Source organism: Diuraphis noxia, unplaced genomic scaffold (assembly GCF_037042655.1).
Source record: "Diuraphis noxia isolate RWA-SAM2 unplaced genomic scaffold, SU_Dnox_SAM2 contig0001, whole genome shotgun sequence".
NCBI lineage: Eukaryota > Metazoa > Arthropoda > Insecta > Hemiptera > Aphididae > Diuraphis > Diuraphis noxia.
This window is the reverse complement of record NW_028301711.1, coordinates 55,733,140-55,756,294: the sequence shown is the minus strand read 5'-3', so window position 1 is coordinate 55,756,294 and position 23,155 is coordinate 55,733,140. Positions and strand designations below refer to the sequence as shown.

At 26.7% G+C, this 23,155-nt stretch overlaps 1 protein-coding gene across 1 annotated transcript in view; it reads right to left on the bottom strand.

Moving 5' to 3' along the window:
* Gfrl (Glial cell line-derived neurotrophic family receptor-like) overlaps positions 1-23,155 on the bottom strand; it is a 175,944-nt gene that overhangs the window by 134,088 nt on the left and 18,701 nt on the right. The window contains exons 2-3 of the mRNA XM_089215832.1: positions 19,732-19,848; positions 15,219-15,389 (exon numbers count right to left, since the gene is read on the bottom strand). Coding sequence (XP_089071958.1) covers positions 15,219-15,389; positions 19,732-19,848 — 288 coding nt within the window. The remainder of the gene's footprint in view (positions 1-15,218; positions 15,390-19,731; positions 19,849-23,155) is intronic.

Sequence of the window (23,155 nt, the reverse complement as noted above, 5' to 3'; positions counted from 1 at the left end):
GAATTCCGGATTTCAACCTAACGACGGCAAATGATTATTGTTAGTACTGCCTATCACTGCGATGGCAAATACATGTGCCGTGTAACCACTAATACCATTTACCACACTCTTACAAATTAATGTATATACCATATGAAATATATCACAGCTGCGTTCTATACCCTGAAAATCGTTCAGGACGTAAAAGGTCGTTAATTTATTTTTTCGTTTTCTTCCTTGCAAAGCTTGAACCGTCAGCCAAGTCGACCTCATGCACCGAGCCATGCAATACCACATATACTTGGCCGCATACACACTTCCCCCTTCTCGCTGCATTACTCTCCGTGGTGGTCGTAACTCATTCTGCTGTCCATCTTTCCTACCATCCTTTCCACCACACCTTCTGAATCGTCCTCCGTCGTTTGACAATGATAATAATAATAATATAAAATAATAAAAAATCCATACGAATCCCTCGTTAGATTCATTGCAGTGTTACATATATATAAATGTATATAACGAGTGTCCGCGAATGTATGCATGCGTGTGTGAGAGAGAAAAATTTCGAGATATATACCATCAATCGCCGGTAACTCAAGATCGTTCTTGTGATTTGGGCCGAATTCGCATTGTCTCAGGTGAATACCACCAAATAATTTATAACGCTCGTGGTTTATTTATTTCGGTAAAAACTATTCGATTTCGAAATGGCGTGTTTCCATCACACGCAGGGATGATATGTATATATATATATATATATATATATATATATATATATATATATATATAAATCGTTATATATTATAGGTTTGCGGATACAACCAATAACCATCATTTCGTGGTCGGGACATTAATTACAGTCGGAGAAGGATAAGAAAATCTGAAAGGAAAATCACAATCAATAAAATACCTACACGCAAAACTATCCCCTACCGATACAGCATAGCATATCGTCCACGGTCGATCGTTTCGTCAGAAAATTTATTTGGTATACCTATTGTGCAATAGACGCGTTACAAAACACTACCCGACGAATTAACCCGTTGATCGAAAATGTGTATTGTATAGCATCATAATATACCTGTATTGTACCTATGTATAACGTTTTTAGTTTACGTTAATAATGATAAATTACCTTCTACCGAATTCTGCGTTGCGTATTATACTTACGTAACATGATGTATATACGATTTTATGTCTGCACTCTCGCAATGTTGGTTCAAACTGTCTACAACTAAATGATCGCTGGTTGGTACCTATACGTCGAAAAATCTATTTTAATTATGAAATTGAGTTTTTCTATAAAAGCATAACAAATCGATTCATTGGAATCTTATCAGCTATATAAAATATGAAATATGGTATAAAAATACGTTAAATACTTTAAAATACCTTCATCGCATTATCAGCTTATCTGTGAATTTGTTATTATTATTTTATCATAGGTAATACCTTTTTTTACTTTCGTTATTATAGAACTACGCTGCACAGATATGTTTCTACATATAAAAATATTATACAATTCGTTCAAACTTCAAAGTAAAATTATGGAAATCAATGTATAGTATACAATAGTAATCTACCATTTTATTGATTAGTAAAATATATTGCCAGGTTATTCATTAATTATACTGTTTCATAAAATATGTGTTTTTATAGAAATTTTAATTCTGTATAAGACAAGCTCTGTTTTTTTTTATAATTATGTAAATTTATAAATTACGATAATGAAAGAAGAGAAAGAGTTTAAAATTAATATGCACTATTTTTAGTTATAGCTATACTACCTACTAATAAGATTAAAATGTTACTGGAGATCAGTTATCAACCCCAAATTTAAATGCATACCTAGTTAAATAAATACCATAATAATGTAGTACAGCTGCAAAGGGCTTAGAGTTTTATACAATTTCGGTATAGATGGTTGCCTTATTTTTGGGTAAGCATAAAAACAATTTTTTTTTTGTCGGTGCTTCCATGATGTAAAATACACTTTTTTAGTAACTGTTTTGGTAGGATCTAGGACAATTCGTCGTGGCTATTTCGACGTGGCCGTTTCGCCGTGGCCATTTCGCCGTGAGGACATTTAGCCGGGGCCATTTCGACGTGGTGTTTAAATATTTTTGTCATTATAATAATAATAAATTGCTAAAAAATAATAATACATTTATAATATATATTTTGTCATATTCAAAATTAAAAAAAAAATTCGATTTTTGACGCTTCCGAGTCATGATAATGATGTACATTAATAGTTTTTATGACTGTGTAGTCATTTATTCCTGTATGAATTCGCGCTTTGCAAAAATTTCTATTACGGCAACGCCAAAACCGTATTGTATTATTAAAATTAACATTATCATAAACATACATAAAACCATCATATACAATTAATATTTCACGACCACGAGTAGATTTCACTCGGGGTTCCATTATGTTATACTTATGTTATGCTTATTAATTTACTGTGAGTTGTGTCGCCAGATGAGAACTGATTAAAACTTTATTGCAACAATTGTAATCGTGATCGTCGTCATCGAAGGCCATGGGCGATGTGTAGACATTTTAAGATAAAATAAGATAAATAAGAAAAATCCAATAATATCAATAATAATATAACATATTATAACATTATATAGGGTGAATTTAAAGTTAATTTTGTGTTTATAGTTTATACACAATTTTTCGAGCACGGCGAAATGTCCCTACGGCGAAACGGCTCACGGCGAAATGGCCTCGGCGAAATGTCCCATTTCGGTTTTGGTAATTTGAAAATTAAAATACTAAACATACATACACATTTTTGTTACTACACGTTTTGTTTTTAATATTTAAGGTTTCAGTAAAACAATTTAGATACATTCAGAAAACAAAAATGGTAAATATACGCATTATTAATTTATCAATTCCCTTTTCATTTAAATAATAATAATAATATCTAATAAGTATTTTTTATTTTTATTTTTATTTTTTGATAGTTTAGTTTTCTTTAAAAGATATGGTGTTATATATTTATTAAGTTCAACCGTTATACAATTTAAGCGTATTGTTTGAAAAAATATCAGCGGCTCAAATTTTAATTATTCATTAAAAAAAAAATATCAACTTTCGTAGTATCGACAATGACTCACCGGCTACCTGACGAACCAACACAGTCGGTATGTTGGCTAAAACAGTCATAAAAGTTAAAACAATTTAAAGTACCAAACCTTTTTATGTCATATTTAATTGAAGCTGACAGATGACAATGCAACAAAATTATATCTTATGTTAAATACTATACTTAAAATCGAGTTTAAATGTATAAAAAAAAAAATTCAATGGAATTGTTACTTCCGTTATGTAATGATTACCTATTGTTTTACTTTTTTAGTGGGAGCGAGGTTTATTTATCGTTTAACATTTTAACCTATTGCAATTCTGCTATATGTTTTACTGCGTTCCAAAATAGATACGTATAATACTGCCGTGTTGTTCTAATTTGTTTTCCATCACGCTGTCTACATATTATTTAGTATTATACTGAACTTATACTAACTTAAGCTAGGTTATGCAAAAATTATATTGTCTTCTATTGTCTTACACCCATACAGATATTTTAAAAACGTGTTTCTTAAAGCGAACAATTTGAAAATGTTTTTAAAAAATGTTTATTATTTATAACATTGGATGTTGTACTAAACAAAGGGGAATTTTTTTTTCAAATTCACTGTATCCTTGATAAAATATCTGTGATATAGGTAAACAGCTACTTAGATACATTTATATGATACTTAATATTAAAATATGTTTGAATTATTCAACGGAATAGATTAATATTATTACCATATAGAATGTGAAATAAGATATTATAGACGTTTTACTAACATTGTAATATGTTTTCTAGCTCTGCTCTAAAATACTCATATACCTATCATAATATACATACGTACACCATATTATACGCACTAAAAATAGAGATTGACTGTTTCATCAACCGTTTGTATTATTTGTAAGACCTAATCAAAAACAGCAGAAACTCAGTGTCTCGTCATTATTAAACATAAACATATGCATACTTAGGTCTTTCAGTCCGTTTCGTTCTACCACTTTTTACTGCGCAAACGAGAGAATTTTTTGTATGTCTTTTCATCAAATTCGTTTTTGAAATACAAGGTACGGCCGTGGATTTACCATTAATATTTGTATTAAATACTCTAAAAAATTGCTTGTTGCTTTGATTCATTGTCAAACTATTCGATCAGTACTTATTTGCATTAATATTATAACATAACTTAGATTTAATATAGTCTAATTTTATTATATAACACAGTATTAGATACTATGGTAAATTAAATCAATTATAATTAAATATTAATAAGTAGTAATTAAGTTACAATTTACATTATTTTAGTATTTAAAATAATTTATGAATGATTTATGTTAACTTACGTTAACCACTTACGTATCACTCAAGCTATTAAATAATATTAGTAATTTATTATATTATGAATATCTGAATAATTCTAATTTCAGTTGAATACACCATACGTTGTAGTGTCGAAAATGTTAACGTTATTCAATGTAATACAAGCATAGTCTTATAGTTGGTTCAAAAAATCCTCAATGGTAGTATTGAATTCAAATTTGTCCTTAACATATTACTCAGTGTTGTCAAAGAACCCCACAAGTAAGGTATATATAATTAATCAACTATATAGCGTCCAAATGTCAAAATACCTTTGGGTTTCAATTGGTCCTTAATTGATTGAGCGTAACTTATTTTCACCAAAAGTGTATATTTTATTCCGCCAATACCCACCAAGTGTAACTTTCCGTTTTCCATTAATACTTACTTCCACCAAATGAGATATTAATCATGTTTTAAATTGTTGAATAATTTATACTTAATTAAGAGTTGTTATACAGTAAGTTATTAAAAATAATATAAAATATCTTAAAATAGTATACGTTAATTTGATCGAATTAATTTTAGGGCAATAAAAATGAAGCTTTGTACTTATTGGTGTCAATAATTATTGTTGATTTACGTTCTCCTTTTTAATTTCAATAATACCTATGAGGAATCTTGTATTTATAGTTTAAGTGCTTCGACCGGGAAAAAGTTTATTTATTGACAATTATTGAAAGAAGAAATCAAATAGAGCTAAAATATTTCAAAAAAGATGCGATTTATTGAAAATGCTAATGATGAAAATTTCAAGTTTCTACGATTATTCTTTGTTCCTAAATTTATTGTTTTCCCATATTTTATTTAGTTTTTTGTTTTTCTAATCGTGAAAAATTAGCAAAGTACACTCTTGGTGATTGGTGATCCCGGTCTCGGTTGAAAGAAGATAAGTACTCTTTTGGTGGAAATGTATAACGCACAATATTGGTTATGATGCACTATGCAGTCGTAACACTTATATTAAAAGTACTGAAGTTAGTACTGAAATTCATAGTGTATTATCCTAATATTGTGGCAGCTTTGATCTTCAAATTATCTAATGGCTAGTTCATGCTGTTGGAGTGCAATACATTAAATATAAGTTGAGTTTCATACTTAAATAAAATATGAAGTCGACCATACGTTTCAATTAGAATTAGTTCAATAGTAGTTCGTTGACAATAGATAATATAATACGTATGTAGTAACTATAATACATATAAGGCCGTAAACGATATTCGACCTATCTAAAGATTTAATTAATACACACCCAAAGAGTGAGATATGGAGCACATATCGACATCATTACTATATCATCTATAGTCTATACGATTACGCATTATTTTTATTCATATCGAATTACATTACGAACATTATCTATTAATGATACTAGCGAGATTGGATCCCATTCCGTTAAGATATTTCTGGAATCAGCACAACTTCACAACTACACAGACGGCATCAATTAAATACAAACTGTGATGGTAAGTGCGTTAAAATATGTATACATGGTAGTAAAATTATCTACAGTTGTAGAATAATAATGCGCTTTAAATAGGAACATATTATAACGGATAGGAATCACTAAACGATATAAATATTACTACAGACACTTAAACACACCTAAATATATATACAAGTTAAAATACGTATAAAAAATTATGAAAATTATATAATTTTAATTTTTTTATGTCTGAAAATTTTCAAAAAAAAATATTTTGAAAAAAGCTTATTAGGTACGTTTAAATTCAATTGTCTCCAAAATAATAATGATATTTTAAGATTGTAAAAAAAAAAATACTCAACTCAAATAAGAATTTTTAACATCGAAATTTTCTCAAAATTAGATTCACAAATTGGTAACCTACCTATTTTGAATTGTTCCGAAAATTTCAAAAACTATCTCTATTCAAAATAAAAATACATATATTATACTGTACCTACTGTAATTATTATACCTATGCATAAAAAAATAAAAATAAGAACAAAACATTGATTAGAACAAAAGTTATTTTATTTGTCAGGTAATTTTGTTACACCTTATAGCCGGTACCTTTATGTGCTTTATATAAGTATATATATATTATATATATTCAACCAATTAAAGTTTATTGCAAACCGGCTGCAATACGCTGTGGCATATTACTAAAGGATAACAATACCGCTGCACGTATTGTCCCTATCGATTAGTGTACTTCAGATCATTGACCCTCCTACATCTCAAATTACGCATTTTCAGCTTGATTTACTAATCGGTACCGTACCTTATAATATCACCAGTTTTTTGGCATAATTTTATTCTACTATTTCAAAAGAATACTTTTTACTTTTATTTTTTTTGAATAATACTTTTTATACTGAATATCAGTGGTAAGTTCTATTGATTGTCTTTCAATTCTATTTTAAGTGTTTTCGTAAGACAAGCCGATAAACACGAACATCATTTTAAACTTTTATTTAAAGAAGAAAAATGAATTATTCGGTAATGTGTTTCAGTGCATACTATGTATACTAATGTATACCTGTTCTCCCGCTGAGATTCGTACAAAAGAGTTACTGATTATTATTGCCCAAACATCTGGGGGAGTAAGTGTAGCCAGACCTATAAGAAAGCTTTGTACTCTCATTTGATAAAAAAACAAATTAATGATTCCCATATCTCGCAAAGATTTTTACATTTATTGTACATTTATTTTTGCAGTCGATTCTAAAACAGAATTTAATTCTAAGATTAAATAAAATTGAAATTCTACAGAAAAAAAAATAAAACAACTAAGTATATCTATAATAAAGTAATGCTAGCTAAGAATGTATGAAATTTAAATTAATTTTTATAGTTATATCACAAATTTATTTATTTCACAGTAATAATGTGTTTGATTGAGGTAGGTAAGATATTGTGAAATCAAAATAATATGAAGTTTTCTATGTGAGATGATTGATTAAAACAAAAATACAGAATCGGGAACTAGTCATATTTCACGACTCTTAATAACATTGTTGAATGTCTGGATGAGTTAATTTTCGACCAGGAACTGAAATTGGATTTTGCGTCATGGTATGCTTAGGTTTCAAATTTCTAGTGTGGTAAAAATTGCCAAAAATCTGTTATGAAAATGTAATGTGAGTGTAAAGTTAAAATTTTGTCCTAGGTGTTAAGACAAAATATCAAAAACCCAGTAAAATAAAACCACATTTGCGAATTTTTTATTTTTCACAATCGTCAGATTTTTTATACTAAATACTTACACTATATATAATAATTTTTTATACAAAGTATGTGCTTGACATTATACGACTATAATTTAAGTGAATATTATTGATTTTAATGCAAATATATGATCTAAAACATTATTTCTATGAACAAAATCAATATCATATATCAAAATTCGAAACTAAAATTCTTAAATGATGTAAATGTTTTCTAAGATTTTTTAAGATATTTCCATTAAAAACATTTTATTAATATAGTTTGTGGTTTTCCATAGAAATGGTCTACAGCAAACATAACATATAATTTAGACATTATACACAATCAACATTGCAACATTTGCCATTTAATGTGACTTATAAAACATATTTATACACATTTTTTTATAGTTTTTTAATCACACGTTTAAATATGTTATTTTTAAAATACTATTTCATATACAACGAACAATAGGACATTTTCAGGTACGTGCAATGTCATTGAAAACATCATGCGTACGATATTATGCAAACAAAGTAACACTTTTGGGTTCTATGTAATCATTTAATTAATTTTAAACAGAAACGAAAACTCCTATTTTTTAAATGTCACGTCATTATGTATCGATCTTTTTAAGGAAATATTGTTTGTACTATTTATTAAGTTGTTGAAGTATGTACCTTTGTAGTTTAATTGCAACAAATAATAATAATTGACAGAGATATTAATTTCCAATTTTTTTAAAGATGTAAAATATTAAACAACACCGTCATCCGGTAAACATAAGCGATTTTGGATTCTTACAGTAGACAACAAAATACGTTAAATATAAAAAAACAATTGTATAATAAATGTGTGTGTACTGATGATGTACCGTGTATAATAATATGATAAAAACATATCATAATATATTGACATTATTATTTTTGCAGTATTCGTGTTAGAATGTTACAGTCGTGAAATATAAAAAAAGGTATTTTTATACATATATATTTTTTCACTTATTGTAAATGATTTATACGATTTTGATTTCAATCAACGATTGTCCAAAAGTTATTTGGTTTATATCAGTGCTTCTCAAACTTTTTAGTTATAGGTACCCCTAAATGTAAAACTGTCAAACCCCTCCCCCTAACAATTTTATCATTATTTAATAACAGTAATCTAATATTAGACGTCATCAACAATGATTACTCATTATCGGTTATAACATAATAAAATAATCCAAAATAATTTAAATGAAATAAATATTTCAAGGCCCCTCAGTCATATAGCCATGGACCCCAGGTTGAGATAAGCACTGGTTTATATGTATGGGTATACGATAATTTTAAACCGTTTGAGTTATATCACCGTTAGAAACCATTAATGTTTCTATGAATACTTATGATTTTATCGTAAAATTATTGTACAATAATTGTACTTAATTGATATTTATCTACTAGGTATTATTTTAAGGGATCCAAATTAAAGCGTGCTTTTATGAATAAACCATGTTTTAAAAGCTTCAATTTTAACTCCATTAGTGCCAAGGTTTTAACTTCATATAATAGTCAAGATAACACATAATATCTTAAAAAATGTATGTATTTTGAGCATAATGATGGATTTTCACATTAGTCTTGAATGCTTCTGTGGCCAATTCAAATTCTGTATTTTATTTACAGTGAATTCTTTTTGTATAAATTTGTTCCAAGGTAACTTTTTTTTGTAACTTTTATGCACATTTTTTCTTAATCATTAAATATTCTCTTAAATTATGGTTTTTATATATATATATATATATTACAATAATTTATAAACTTTTTCTTTGTATTAAGAACCCCAAAATTCTCACTAGTTTCTACTCAGTTATCCATTAAGGTCGTAAATTAATAATGTTTTTTAAAAAATCACTGCATCATCAGTATATGTATACAATTATTTAAAAAAATTTACATTACCTTACGTTAATGACCTTTGCTGTCTTTTCGAGAACTTCTGAACTTAAAGTATATATTTAATAAAAGTGGTAATAAAAATATTGTCCAAACCATTATTTACTGAAACATACTATGAGAGTTCTCCATAAATACGTTTGGGTGATGTTTGATACCAATACATATTACTTATTATTACCAAACCTCCTTAATCATTTCTAGCTGTGTTCAATATTTATAAAATTTATCATGTTTCACTTTATAGAATGCTTTTTGACTTTTAGCAATCGATAAAACACGTATAAGTATGTAATATAATCCTGATTATAACTAAATAAACTAAATAATATGGCTCTTAAGAATTTTAGGACTTATATAGGCTGAAAATAGCTTATATGTCCATTTTGAAAATAAATTGTATGTTATTTCTTTTTTCTTTTTTTATTCTAAAATCTTCTGGAGAATTATTTAAAGAAATACATTTTGAAAATGAGAATTATAGTTTGAAAATCACAGCACTTGAATTTTTAATCAATGTTACAAAATATAAGATTTACTGATATTTTAGGTACCTATTACTCACAAATAAATTTTATATTACATAATATTATCACTGGTGCTGTTAGTTATTTGTTAATATTATACTATTACGACTAATACTGATTGTTTTTTATTAAACGAAACGTAACATTATAATATAAAATGATCATCACCGTACCTATTAATTTTATTAGACAATAAAATAATGTAGCACACCCGTGTAATGATCATATAAAACAATATTTTTAAACATGTTTGCAATAAACATTTGGTATTTATCACCTAATTAAAAAAATATAAAAGGGCTTTTTTTTTCCATAATCGTGTTTTAAAAAAAAAACAATAATGTGATGGTCTAGTTACAAATAAATATTATGCTTGTAAAACGAACGATTTAGAAGCATTTAGAAAGTAAACTTCTGTCAAAAAAAAAAAATAAAACACGCGCGTTGGTTGTGTTTCTATGTGTTTTATGTAATTATTGTTGGTCAAAGGCAATCACCTGAAATTATTGTATCATAATAAATCATAGGTACACATTATAAACATTCATAACCATTAACAACAACGAAACTTTGCTAATAAACCAAATGTCATATACTGACTCAAAAAAATTCATAAACGAATATATTATAAATAAATGACAAAGACTCTGGTACTTACAAAACACTAAATTAAACGAAATTAAAAGAGACATCTGCCGGTGAACGAACCTAAAACTCACCCGGAAAGAGGAGACTGTCCTTAACCGACTTCACATAGGACACACCAGAATCACCCATGGTTTCCTTATGGCAAAAGAGGATCCCCTATTTGTCAAACCTATGGTACTGCATTAACAGTAAAACATATAATAGCGGACTGTCTAATCTACAACCAAGAACGCGCCGAACATATCATTCAACCTCGACTCCAAACTCGGACCTATTCATGATAAAACCCTAGATATAATTAATTTTTTAAGAAAAAAAAAATTGTTCAATCTTATATAAAAAAAAAAAATGTTTTATCCAAATTAATAACATTCCATGGTATCAATACATATTATATAATATAATTACTGTATAAATAAGTGTAACCAATGGCCTTTGTTGACGATGTAAATATTATGCTCAATAAAAAAAAAAAGCGTGAAAGTGGGTATCGCTCTGCTGTACATTAGGAGGTGATGTGGACCTCTGACTATGGTAGGTTAGATTTGAATGCAATGATAGGCATCATTGTATACGAAAAACGATTCTGAACGGAGATGATTTGTCAGTCTAGGATATATTATATTTAAATATTGTCATATATTTTATTTTGAAACAAATATTTTTCAATTAAGACGCATTTTGCATAAAACATGGTTAAACAATTTTTCCAAAAACATTGCATGTAGTTATCATAATTCATAATACTTTATATTATCATAGATGATATACATATACCTGGTTTGAGGATAAATCGTTATCATTACGCGATTTCATAAAAATTTAAAACTCAAACGCTCAAAACATTTTCCCTATATTGACGCTTCAAATTTTCTCTATAGCTATTTGAAGCAAAACTTATGGTAAACTTAGTGTTGAATTTTATAACCTTAGATAAAAATACAAACAATATTATGAATTTTGAACTACAAAATAATTCGCAAATATTCATGGTTTTGACGAATTTTTGTCAATATTTGAAATTCAAATGCTAATAAAAATTTAATTTGCATTTCCGTTGGACATTTTTTTTGTGATAAAGATTGAAAAACTTGTTAGGAATCTTATATTAAATTTTTAAATGTTATTTTAAAAAAGAAAATTTTTTATAAATTTCTAGCTTAAAATAATTTGTGAATTTTTGTGATTTTTACGTATTTTGTCAAAATTCAAACTTTGAATGCTTATAAAAAAAAATTGTAACTATGAATTTCTTTTATTTTTCAACTGCTTTTGTAAAAATATGTTAAGAGCCTTGTATTAAATTTTCAAAATTTTCTACCTAAAAAATAAATTTTTATCGATTTTAATTTAAAATAACTAATAATGATTGAAAATTGCATATAACTATGAATAGTTCAACTTAAGTCAAAATTTTTAAAAAATTTCATGGTGGATAGAATATACTTATATAAACATTCGGTGAAAATTTCATGTATATCAATGGTCGTTTTAAAGTTACATCAAAAATCAAAATCGATTTTGTCGAAAACTGATTGTACGTAAAGTTTGCTGTTTTTCTGTTTAATTTTTAGTTTGTTTATCCCGATTATTTAGAAAAATATTAAGAATTTTTCATTTTATAATTTAACAAGGTACTGAAGTTAAAAGTCGAAGCATTTTTACTGCCCCAAAACGTAATGACAAAAAAAAAATTCATTGTTTTGACTAATTCTTGTCAATATTTGATCTTCAAATGCTAATTAAAAAAACGGAGCGAGTAAAAATTTGAACTATTAACGCTTATAAAAAAAAATTGTGACCATATATTTCTTTTATTTTTTTAACTGCTATTGAAAAATATGTTAGGAGCCTTGTATTAAATTTTCATATCTTAGATCTAAAAAGAAAAACTTTTATGAATTTCTATCTAAGATAATTTGAACATTGCCGTAATTTTTACGTATTAAGTCAATATTTGAACTTCAAATGCTAATAACAAAAAAATTGTGCTTATGTATTCTTATAATTTTTTAATCACAATAAGAATAACTATTGGGCCAAAAAAATATTATCGACACTTCAAAAAAAAATTTTCATTAAAATTGAAAATTTCAGTTGTCTATAAATATCTCAAAAAAAGTCAAAATATTTTGAAAATTAAATCATATAAAGAAAATGCCAATCTAAAAAACTGATAAAATTTTCAAGTATCTACAACTTATACTTTTTGAATAATAACAAATGTTTAAAATCGTTTGAGGATAAATCGTTATCGTTACGCTATTTCGTAAAAATTTAAAATTCAAACGCACTTAAAATTTTTCCTATAATGATGCTTCGAGTTTTCTCTATAGATACTTGAAGGAAAACTTATGGAAAACTTAGTGTTGTATTTTTAATGCTTAGTTATAAACGCAAAAAATTTTATGATTTTTCAACTTCAAAATTACTTGCAAATTTTCGCGTTTTCGACAGATTTCGTAAAATTTTGAACTGTAAACGTTTATTAAAAAAAATCGTGACTATCGATGTTTAATTTTTTTTAGCTACAATAAGAACAATTCATAAGGAACCATGTATTAAATTTTCAAGTTTTTTTGGTCGTCCAACATTTTTTTACCGACACTTCAAAAAAAAATTCTCAAAAAAAATCTAAAATTTCAGTGGTCTATAAATAACTCAAAAAAAGTCAAAAATTTTTGAAAATTAAACTGTACATAGATATCACTAACATTAACATTTGGTGAAAATTTCAAGTATTTACAGTGATTAGTTTTTGAATTACAACCATATAAAAATATCGATTTGGTCGAAAACTGGTTTTGCGTAAAAATTCCCGTTTTTCTATCATTTTTTTTTTTTGTTTTTCTCGATTTTTTTGAAAACTGTTGGAAAATGTTTACTTTTGATGCACCAAGGATATTCACTTTTACATCGGAAACCACCCCCAAAGTTTGAAATCGAAGCATTATTTCGACTAGTTATGCTGTACACAGACACAAATACAAACATAAAAAAAAAAAAACACATCATTGTAAAATCAATACATTCATCACTTCGTTCAGAATCTAAAAAAAAAAAAACATTCATATTTTCAAAATGTATTAAGAAGTTAATGCAAATGTTATATATAAACAAGTAAATTTATGCATTTTTAAGGTTTTTCGATTTTTATAGAATGTTGATTTCAAATCCTTCTTTTTATTTGTTGGTTTCAGTTTTTGTTTTTATATTTTAATTGTTTTACAGGGTGCAAATTGTTAACATTGGATGATATTAATGGCAACAACAGAGTTGTGTTTACTTACATTCTATCATTTCTATCTATCTCTATCTATTACTCTGTCTACTTACTCACTTTTCAGTCTGTCATTTCGTATTTTTATTCGATAACAATTTAAATCATTTATAATATATAGACGAATGTGAACTATTAAAATTTGTTTAGATTTTTGTTCGTCATGAAGTTGGTCGATAGAGTTATTCCACTACTGAACATAATATTATAGGAGTATAAAACGAAAACCCACGCATAGTGCACTTGATAATATGTGATGACACGTGTGCCTTGTCGATGAGGTGGACATGGAAATGGACATGGACCTATTAATTTATTTGAAATTAGTTCTATTACGGACGTGGTTGCAAAAGTTTCTACAAAAGTGGCGGTATGTGACAAAAACGTGCATTGGTCACAGAATACACTATTATTTTCTCAACAACTGGAATGATCAACAAATATTACACACATTGTATTTACAAAATATAAATGTATATGCGCTTCAGATGTGTTTTTTATTTGTTGGTGAAAACTTTTTTTTATAAACGCCATTAATCCAAAAACTATTTCCACGCGTTGTAGGTGTAATAGCTATATTACACATTAATATGCTGCACAATAATTTACTATACTACTGATTGGTTTTTGTTATAAAAAACGAACTTGATTACCTACCGCCTTTGGTGTACCTGTATATTTTTAATATTAAACAATTTAATCTGATTATTCAAGTGAATCACGTGTGAGTTTAAATAAGTGACCAGTTACCGGGTAAAACACATTATTTTAAAAAACAATAATATTGCAAATCAACAAATGTCAATTATCATGTAGTAAATTTTACTCCAGCTAGCATACATTTGCTTTTGTGAATTACTAGTAAAATAATTGATACATATATTTTATGAAATATATACAAATACATTATATAATTCATATTTACCCTGTTACAATGTGAATACATTTTACACACACTATACTAATATACATAAGTAGATGGGTAGTTACATTGCTAGATAAAATATATGTAGAGCGATTCTTTTATCGTGATCATTGGAACTTTTGAATTTCGAATATTTTATTTCAATATTCAGCAACTTACTGTTTTAAAAATTTTAAAAATTTAAAATTCTCTCGCATTTCTGAAATATTTCCACGTTTACGATTAAAGAACCACTCTGTATGTACAAGTTTAGTACACAATAGTATACCTATGAAAAAAAATCGATGATATTGTGTTTGTTACCTTTGCGCTGTGTGAAGTTACACGGATGGTCGAACAAAAAATTACGAAAGGAATTGCATTCGTAATCGATTTTGGGCTCTCGGCACAGGCACGTCGGCTTGAAGAACGGGAACGCTTGAAGAGTTTTCAAAGCCGCCCGACACTTTATTACTGTAGTCGTCGAACACGAGACTGTAAATTTAACACACGTGTTTTTTCAAAAAAATTTTAAATTAAAAAAAAAAAATGTTTAAGAAAAACTCATGTCAACAAATATGAAAAGTTACATCATAATGAGAAATTATTTTATATTATAAAGTATATTGTGCCATAGAAATATTACAACAAAATTGTATTCCTTTGTGTGACATATTATACAGAGTGCATCTAGAAAATATGATAAATTAAATATCATTTCAGTTTTATATCATCGAATTCTCCAGATTGACCTTTTATATTACATTAATACAGTATGATATGCCTAAAGACAACACACTAATTTACAGTGATTATATTTTTTTTTAATGCAACATATCTTAAATGAGAACTATATCGAATTTATTTTCACCTAATTGTAACATATTTCGGTGTTTGGTCAATAGTTAGTTTTGTAAAAAAAAAAAATGTAATAAATATGATTTCTTATATGCTTTCTTCTAAAATTTGTTGTATACCAAATGTTTGATATATTTTTATCAACAGCCATTTTTATTAATTTTCTTTTTTTTTTAAATTAAATCCAATGTGTTTTTAGTTTCATAATTTTTTTTATTACAATTGTATTTAATAATTAATTAAAATACTAATTATTTTATATTAATTAAATAAAAATTTGTTTTATTTTTATTTCAAATTATCAAATTATGAATTTTTATTTTTCATTATTATTTTCTAGATGTTTGATGTATTCATGCAAACAAATAAATGCGAAAATATAGTATGAATACGTAAAACATCAATGTTAAAAATGTTTAAATAATGATTAATTTTATTGCTAAGGCGATAATTATCAACTAAAAAGTTAGATATTTTCATAGAAAGAATAACTGTCATATTAAGGGAAAATTAAAAATCAATGTGTGGGGTAGAGGGCTATTTTATCGCTTCGTATAGCTGGAGAGATCATCGTTTAAGTTACTTAAGCTTTAAAATTTTTAACTATACTATATTTAAGTTATGAAGAAACTTCAGCGACCACCAATTTTTATCGATTGTGGTGGTGGGGGGGAAGGGCAAGTAATACCAGTTTACCGCCATCACCGAGTCAACCATCTGTGTGATTAAGCCATACGTCGGTGCTCAAACAGTCACTGCAGATGTTCTAACTTGTATGGATTTATAGGTTTAGGTACTGTTATAATTATTTTTAATGGGCTAAACATTAAATATTAATTTAATTTAAATAGGCGTGTAAAAAATGTATATTAGTTATTGCACAACATTTTTTTCTTTTAATAGATCATGCAACATATTATTTTTAAAACACCCACAAAGTATATATTATAAAGCTTAATGATATTTTAATATCATTAAACTTTATAATTTAACTTTTACTAACAATATACAATAACATAAAATAGAAATAATAAACATAAATTGTTTTATTCGTGGCAATTAAAACAATATTATAAAACAGCTAACTTTTTCTTCTAACTCAAACTTCCACTTTTTGAATTGCGTACAATACACAGTAAAGGCAATGATTTTAATAGTTTATATTTCTCATAATAGCCGGAAACATATTGCAGTACATAACTGAATACAATATAATAGCTCAACTCCACCTATAGTTCAATAACAATGTTAATTCATTAATGATAAACATTTTACTATAACTTTAATATATTTTAATTAATATGCATTACGCATGTGCCAATTACACAATTCGATCGACTTGATGGCACAATTTCGAATAATGATAATAAATAATAAATAATAATATAGTGTCGTGCATTAAAAATATTATTGTTGTCATCGTTTGTATGATATGCCTGTATCTATATATTATGATATAATTATATGCCTACATTGTTATACATTATAACATACCTTAGGTATACACAATGTACATTTATAATTTAACATTACACTCAAACACTGTTTACAACACGTAAACAGTATTTCGATATTGTTATAATACTCTCCCATATACATATATTTATTGTGTAGTAAAAAATAAATAAAAAAACCAATTCGCGGTAGATCGGGTGTGCGATATAACATATATCTACTTTGTAATGGGGCTTATAATATATATACATAGATATATGTATGTATGTATGCATGTATGTATGTATGTATGTGTATGCGAGTGTGTATCTATAATATATGTACCTACATGGAGATGGGATGATAGAGTGGGCGTGGAGAGTGAGGAAGTACCGATATGCGAGAGTATTATAATATATTATACCTTCGTCGACGGTATGAGCGATTTTTTTGATTTTTTTCACACTCATCGTTTTAGTATTCCCAAAACTCGGTATAGTATGTGCGTATATAATTTTACATTCTCGTATAATAGTGTATCCGTATATAGTATACGGGTATTGTTGATTCTTTATTTTATTTTTTTCAATATTTGCACAACGCGTAATGCTGTAGGTACGGGTTTTTGATAAAAAACAAATATTATACTTTTTATTAGTATCATAACATATATAATATATATATACATAATGTTTGTACGCATATCGCCAATATACGTATAAGTGTATAACGTACTGGAAATAATATGTAACTGACGTACACTTATCTTGTGATTATTTGACAGAGAAAAAGAAACATATTTGGGGTACATAAAAACCACCGATATTTATGCAATGAAAAGCTATGCTGATAAGATGATAATGTTACCTACATATAATTATGAATAAATTATGATTTCTGATTTCTAATTTAGTATAATTAATATTTCATAGAAGTTTATTAAAGTGTTCAATAATATACGTTTTAATGGAATCGCAATATTATAATACTGATGAATAAAAGTATTTTGTATATGGTCCCTTGGCATTGCTACTGTCGTTATTGGTAGTTTCGTAATACTAAAAAAATAATGATAATATAAAAAATAATTTAAAACGTGCTAACGCAGATCGGCCTTTTATCCATTACTAATTCTTGTACAATTTTAGAATTAAAATACTTATTTAGATATTGAAAGAGCAAAAAATATTTGTTTGTAAATGTATTTAGTGTTTATTCTTCAACTTATGTAGGTACAAAAAATATTCTCAACAATTTGAAATAATATTCCATTATTTCTAAAATATTGATAATTCAAATTTTATAACTTAAATAAACTCTCTAAAACTGCTGAAAATGATCTATCCTCGATGTTACATTAACAATTTGGCGTTACTACGTTATCGCAAACGTTTATGATGATTTATTTTTAAAAATTGCCATTCATATTGAAAGCCGAAAGGTATTTTTTCATTTTTTCATTTTTTTTTTTTTGTAATTAATAAATTTGGTGATTAGACTCGTGACATATTTATATTCTCACAAATACAATTTGTTATTTAAAATTGATTAAGTACCTATATACGAAGTTATTGCGAAAACTCCTTCAAATGTGTATGTGATAATGGTCTGTAATAATGGTATGTGATATAATCACATATACTGAATTAGGTGTTGGAAATGTGAATTGTTCACTAATGGTTGTCTATAATTGGTTTACTTATATTTAAAGCAATTATTGTGTTGGCTAAAACACAACTGCTCTAGGTATGTTAATTAGTATTCTGGACATGTGCAAACTTTTGGTTACAAATATTTGTTAAAAATAACAGTATGGGACCACTCAACGCGGCACTTCACACTTTTTCTGGGGTTTTGTTTTTTCCACTCTAACTACTGTCGACAAATTTTCGCCTCAACAGCAAATAAATCCATACACTTCATGCAAAAAGTGAAAATTTTCATTTACACAACAAAAATGAAAATCATATTTTACATTTTATAAAATAGGAAAAAAATTACACGCGATTATTTACGAAATGGGCATGTAATATTTCTCATAATTTGGATATCTATATTTCTAATTAAAATGTTTGTCATTTTTTTTTTTTTTTAATTGTGAAAATGTTGTTATATTATTTTTATGCACGCATTGTTTTTATTAATTTATTGCTATCATTTAAACAACCACGAAAATTGATCGGTTTTTATCTAAAACGTAAGTAACGCATTTCACGATGAAAATAATTTAAACGCGGCTTAGTGTAAAATAAATTATTAGAGATTGAAGTGAAAAATATTTATTTTTTTCATATATGAACACGTGATGAACTGAGTTATTTTATTCCTTTGTTATGATATAATACTAAAAAAATTATGTTTAATTTTATAAAATGTGTATCTACAACATGATATAACATTAATTTTACGAAAACATTATATTGTTTAGTTATAAAATAATATATTTTGGTGACCTAATTCGTGTTTAACGAAATTAAATCGTATTATATCCTTTCATACGTATAACCTACAAATACTATTTGCATATCCAAAATAAAATATTTACCTATTTCGTTTCCACATAGACTTGGAATGAGGTTTATAATTTTAAAACATGATGGATCTTCGTTACATAAAGATCGCGCCAACAAACAATTCAGACTTCCCGTAGGCGTTTTATCTTCTGCGAAAAAAAAAACAATTATATTAATGAAAATAAATACAATTCAAATATGCTATCAATTAATTATATGATATTAGATCAGATTAAACTCCAATATTCTCATTAATTTAATGAGCAACAAATGGTCTGTAAAGTAAACTCAATATAAAACGCATGTAATTAGATTATTATTAATTATAATTTACTATACATAATATAGTTAAATAAAAAATATAAAATATGGTCAGAAACGCCTCGGAAATAAACGTACATATTATATAAAATATTTTATCACAATATTCAATTAATTTCACTTTTCATCTTTCAGCACAATATGAGCTTTTTAAATTTAGCGGAACACGGGGAAAATTCTATGGGAAAAATAGGCAATAACATGATCGGTTTTGTACTATTTAAAAGGATGTCGTGTATCACTCTGAAATCAATATAATTTAATAAACAAATACCCATTTACTTATTTATTTTATTTTAGGGTTCAGAATGGTACGTAATTACAAATGTAAAAACTACTATACCAGTCTGATTAAAAAGTATTGTTTATTTTCAAATTTGATAAATTATTAATTTACAGAAATATACATTTTTAATGATTTCGCTTTTATGTTGTTTTAACACCATCGCATAATTTATTAATATTTCACAGAAAATCAATAATATTATAACTTAAATTCGTTCATTGATTGAGTTCATTTGAATTAAATATTCTTTACATTAAATTCATGACTTATACAATATTTACCAAATTAAAATTGAGGAAAAATCCAATAGAATATACTATTAAAGTAAAATTATATTACCCATTAATAATAATCAGCCAATTAGATTTATATTAATTTTAATATTTGGTTCTAGTTTATCTGTATAATATAGGTATGCAAAGTGAACACATAATAATTCGTTTCGTGATATAACTTATTATTAAAATCACCGTATTTCTTCACTGCAAATGTTCAAATATTTGCCGTGACACCCTATTTCATGGATAATTGAGATAGAACTGTATTTTGTAAAATTATAAGCTTTCGAGGCACTTAAGTATACGATTTTATTTTGCATATTTTTCTATTTATGATAATATTGCCATATCTTCATAGCATACGTAATAGCATACGTATTATGTATAAAAGTTACAAAACAATTAATTCATTTTTTTTTTTGGTACCAAATTATAAGTTATAAAGTAACTGACAATAATGACTCAAATTTAAAATAAATATTAAACTATTTCAAAAAATATAAGAATAGGTTATATTTTGTCGACAGTCACTTTTAAATGTTTATTTAATTGCTTATCTACGTGATTATTGTGTATGTATATTGATATTATATACATTGTAGATATTTTTGACAAATTTTCGCGTGCACCATTTTTGACTAGTTAAATAAATCTAAACCCTGAGTCAATACATAATTACAAACGCACGTGTTCAAAATAATATATGGGTAGCGAAAAAGTTCTTAAATTTGACTCTAGAAACAAAATTGGTGGATTTATTTTACTCATAAACTTTAAACTAAAAAAATCATTGCTCATGCGTTTTTTACGTATAATACAAGGATATTATTGAAATGGTAAACACTCGTATCTTTAAAAGAATAATTAACGTTTTTGGAAGTATACAATTTTTTTTTTACCTAATTTGAAGTCATTGTGAAACAAGATTTTTTTAACAATTTACTTTATTAATAAATGTTTATATTTTTAATTTTTTACTTTTTGAATATATATTTTTAATTTCACACACTCAAAGCAGAATATTTACTCAGTAGTTAATTCTAAGTATAAAATCCGAATGAATAAGTAGTATAGTTAAGAGTTAACTAATTATATGTATTTAAATTGTTAATAAGCAGAGTAATGGACTTAGGTACATTTTTCATGATACCTTTGACACACTATACTCCGATCATTTATACTTAAAATATTTAGCTATTGAGTTACTATTTATTAACCATAAATGTATGAAATTCGATATCAACAAATTTTAAATAACTCGAAAAATCAGTCTGCTTCAGAATAAGATATTAAAATTATTTACTATTTTTGTAGAAAGAAAACCACTGTAAAAACTATGATGATACAAATAGTAAGTATATTTTTTCAAAAACACCGTTTCGTTATTAGTACCTACTCAATGTGTGAAAAAAAAATAAATACATTTCCAAAAACGTTAGTGGTTGCTTTTTGAGAAAACGAGTATTTGCCTCGAATCGCCTTGTATATTGTTATTGCATATAATATTATCCTCCCGGGAGGGTCGAATATTTTGCTTTGAATTGTTTTTTATTTTATTTATTTTTTTAACGAAGACAAATCGTCGGCGTTTAACAATAAGAATAAAAACGACAATGATGACGACGACGAAAAAAACATACTTTATTCTTCGTTTCTATGTTATGCGCGTGACACTAATAGCGTGGATCGCCACTATAATGTCGGACAGTCGTGTGCGTACCTATACCTACTTACCTAGGGATAAATGTACCTACTAGCCATAAAAGCATCGTGAAAAATCGGCAAAACTCGTTCGGGTTGTATATATTCATGATATTTATAGATAGGTACTAAGGTACGTGCGTATATGTATAATACCTATGTATGCATGAATAATTCATAAACAAACGTCTTCGCCTAATTTGCTTTTTCCCGTATATCTCTTGCTGTATAGTTCGATAGAGTGTTTTTCTTTATAGCCATTTGAGTTATCCAACATAATTTTCCCGTACTTTAAACAGTGCTATTATATAAATTGTATAAACCGTTGTAGTCTTTGTAATGGTAATAATAATAATAATCATACAAAATATAAAAAAATGGATCGTACCTTACTACCTTAACAGACGAAAGGAAGTTGCAATCACGAGATACATAATCCATAATGGATAATGGATATCCATTTTTAACTTATTCTTTCCACATTAGCAAAGATCCACCACCCACTTTTGAGTAATGACTCACAAATCTATCAGTTCAACGCATTATCATTGATTGCATCAAGTATCGGGACGTAAGAAACAACTTAGCAATGAAAACAACATCTCCAAAATTATTTCATTTCTAACCAAAATCAATCTTTTAAGCAAATTTTAATAATGTACAAACCTTTTTACATATAGTCTTTAAGTTCGAATACTCTTAATAAATTTACCTTTGTTTTTCAACTATTTCTAATATTGTTATAATTTATACTAGGCTAATGGTCTGTGATGTTGAAGCCTTACTTCTAATAAAAAAAAAAAAATAATAATAATATACGATCAACGATCATGTAATACGCGACGCGCGGTATGCATCATTTATCTCAAA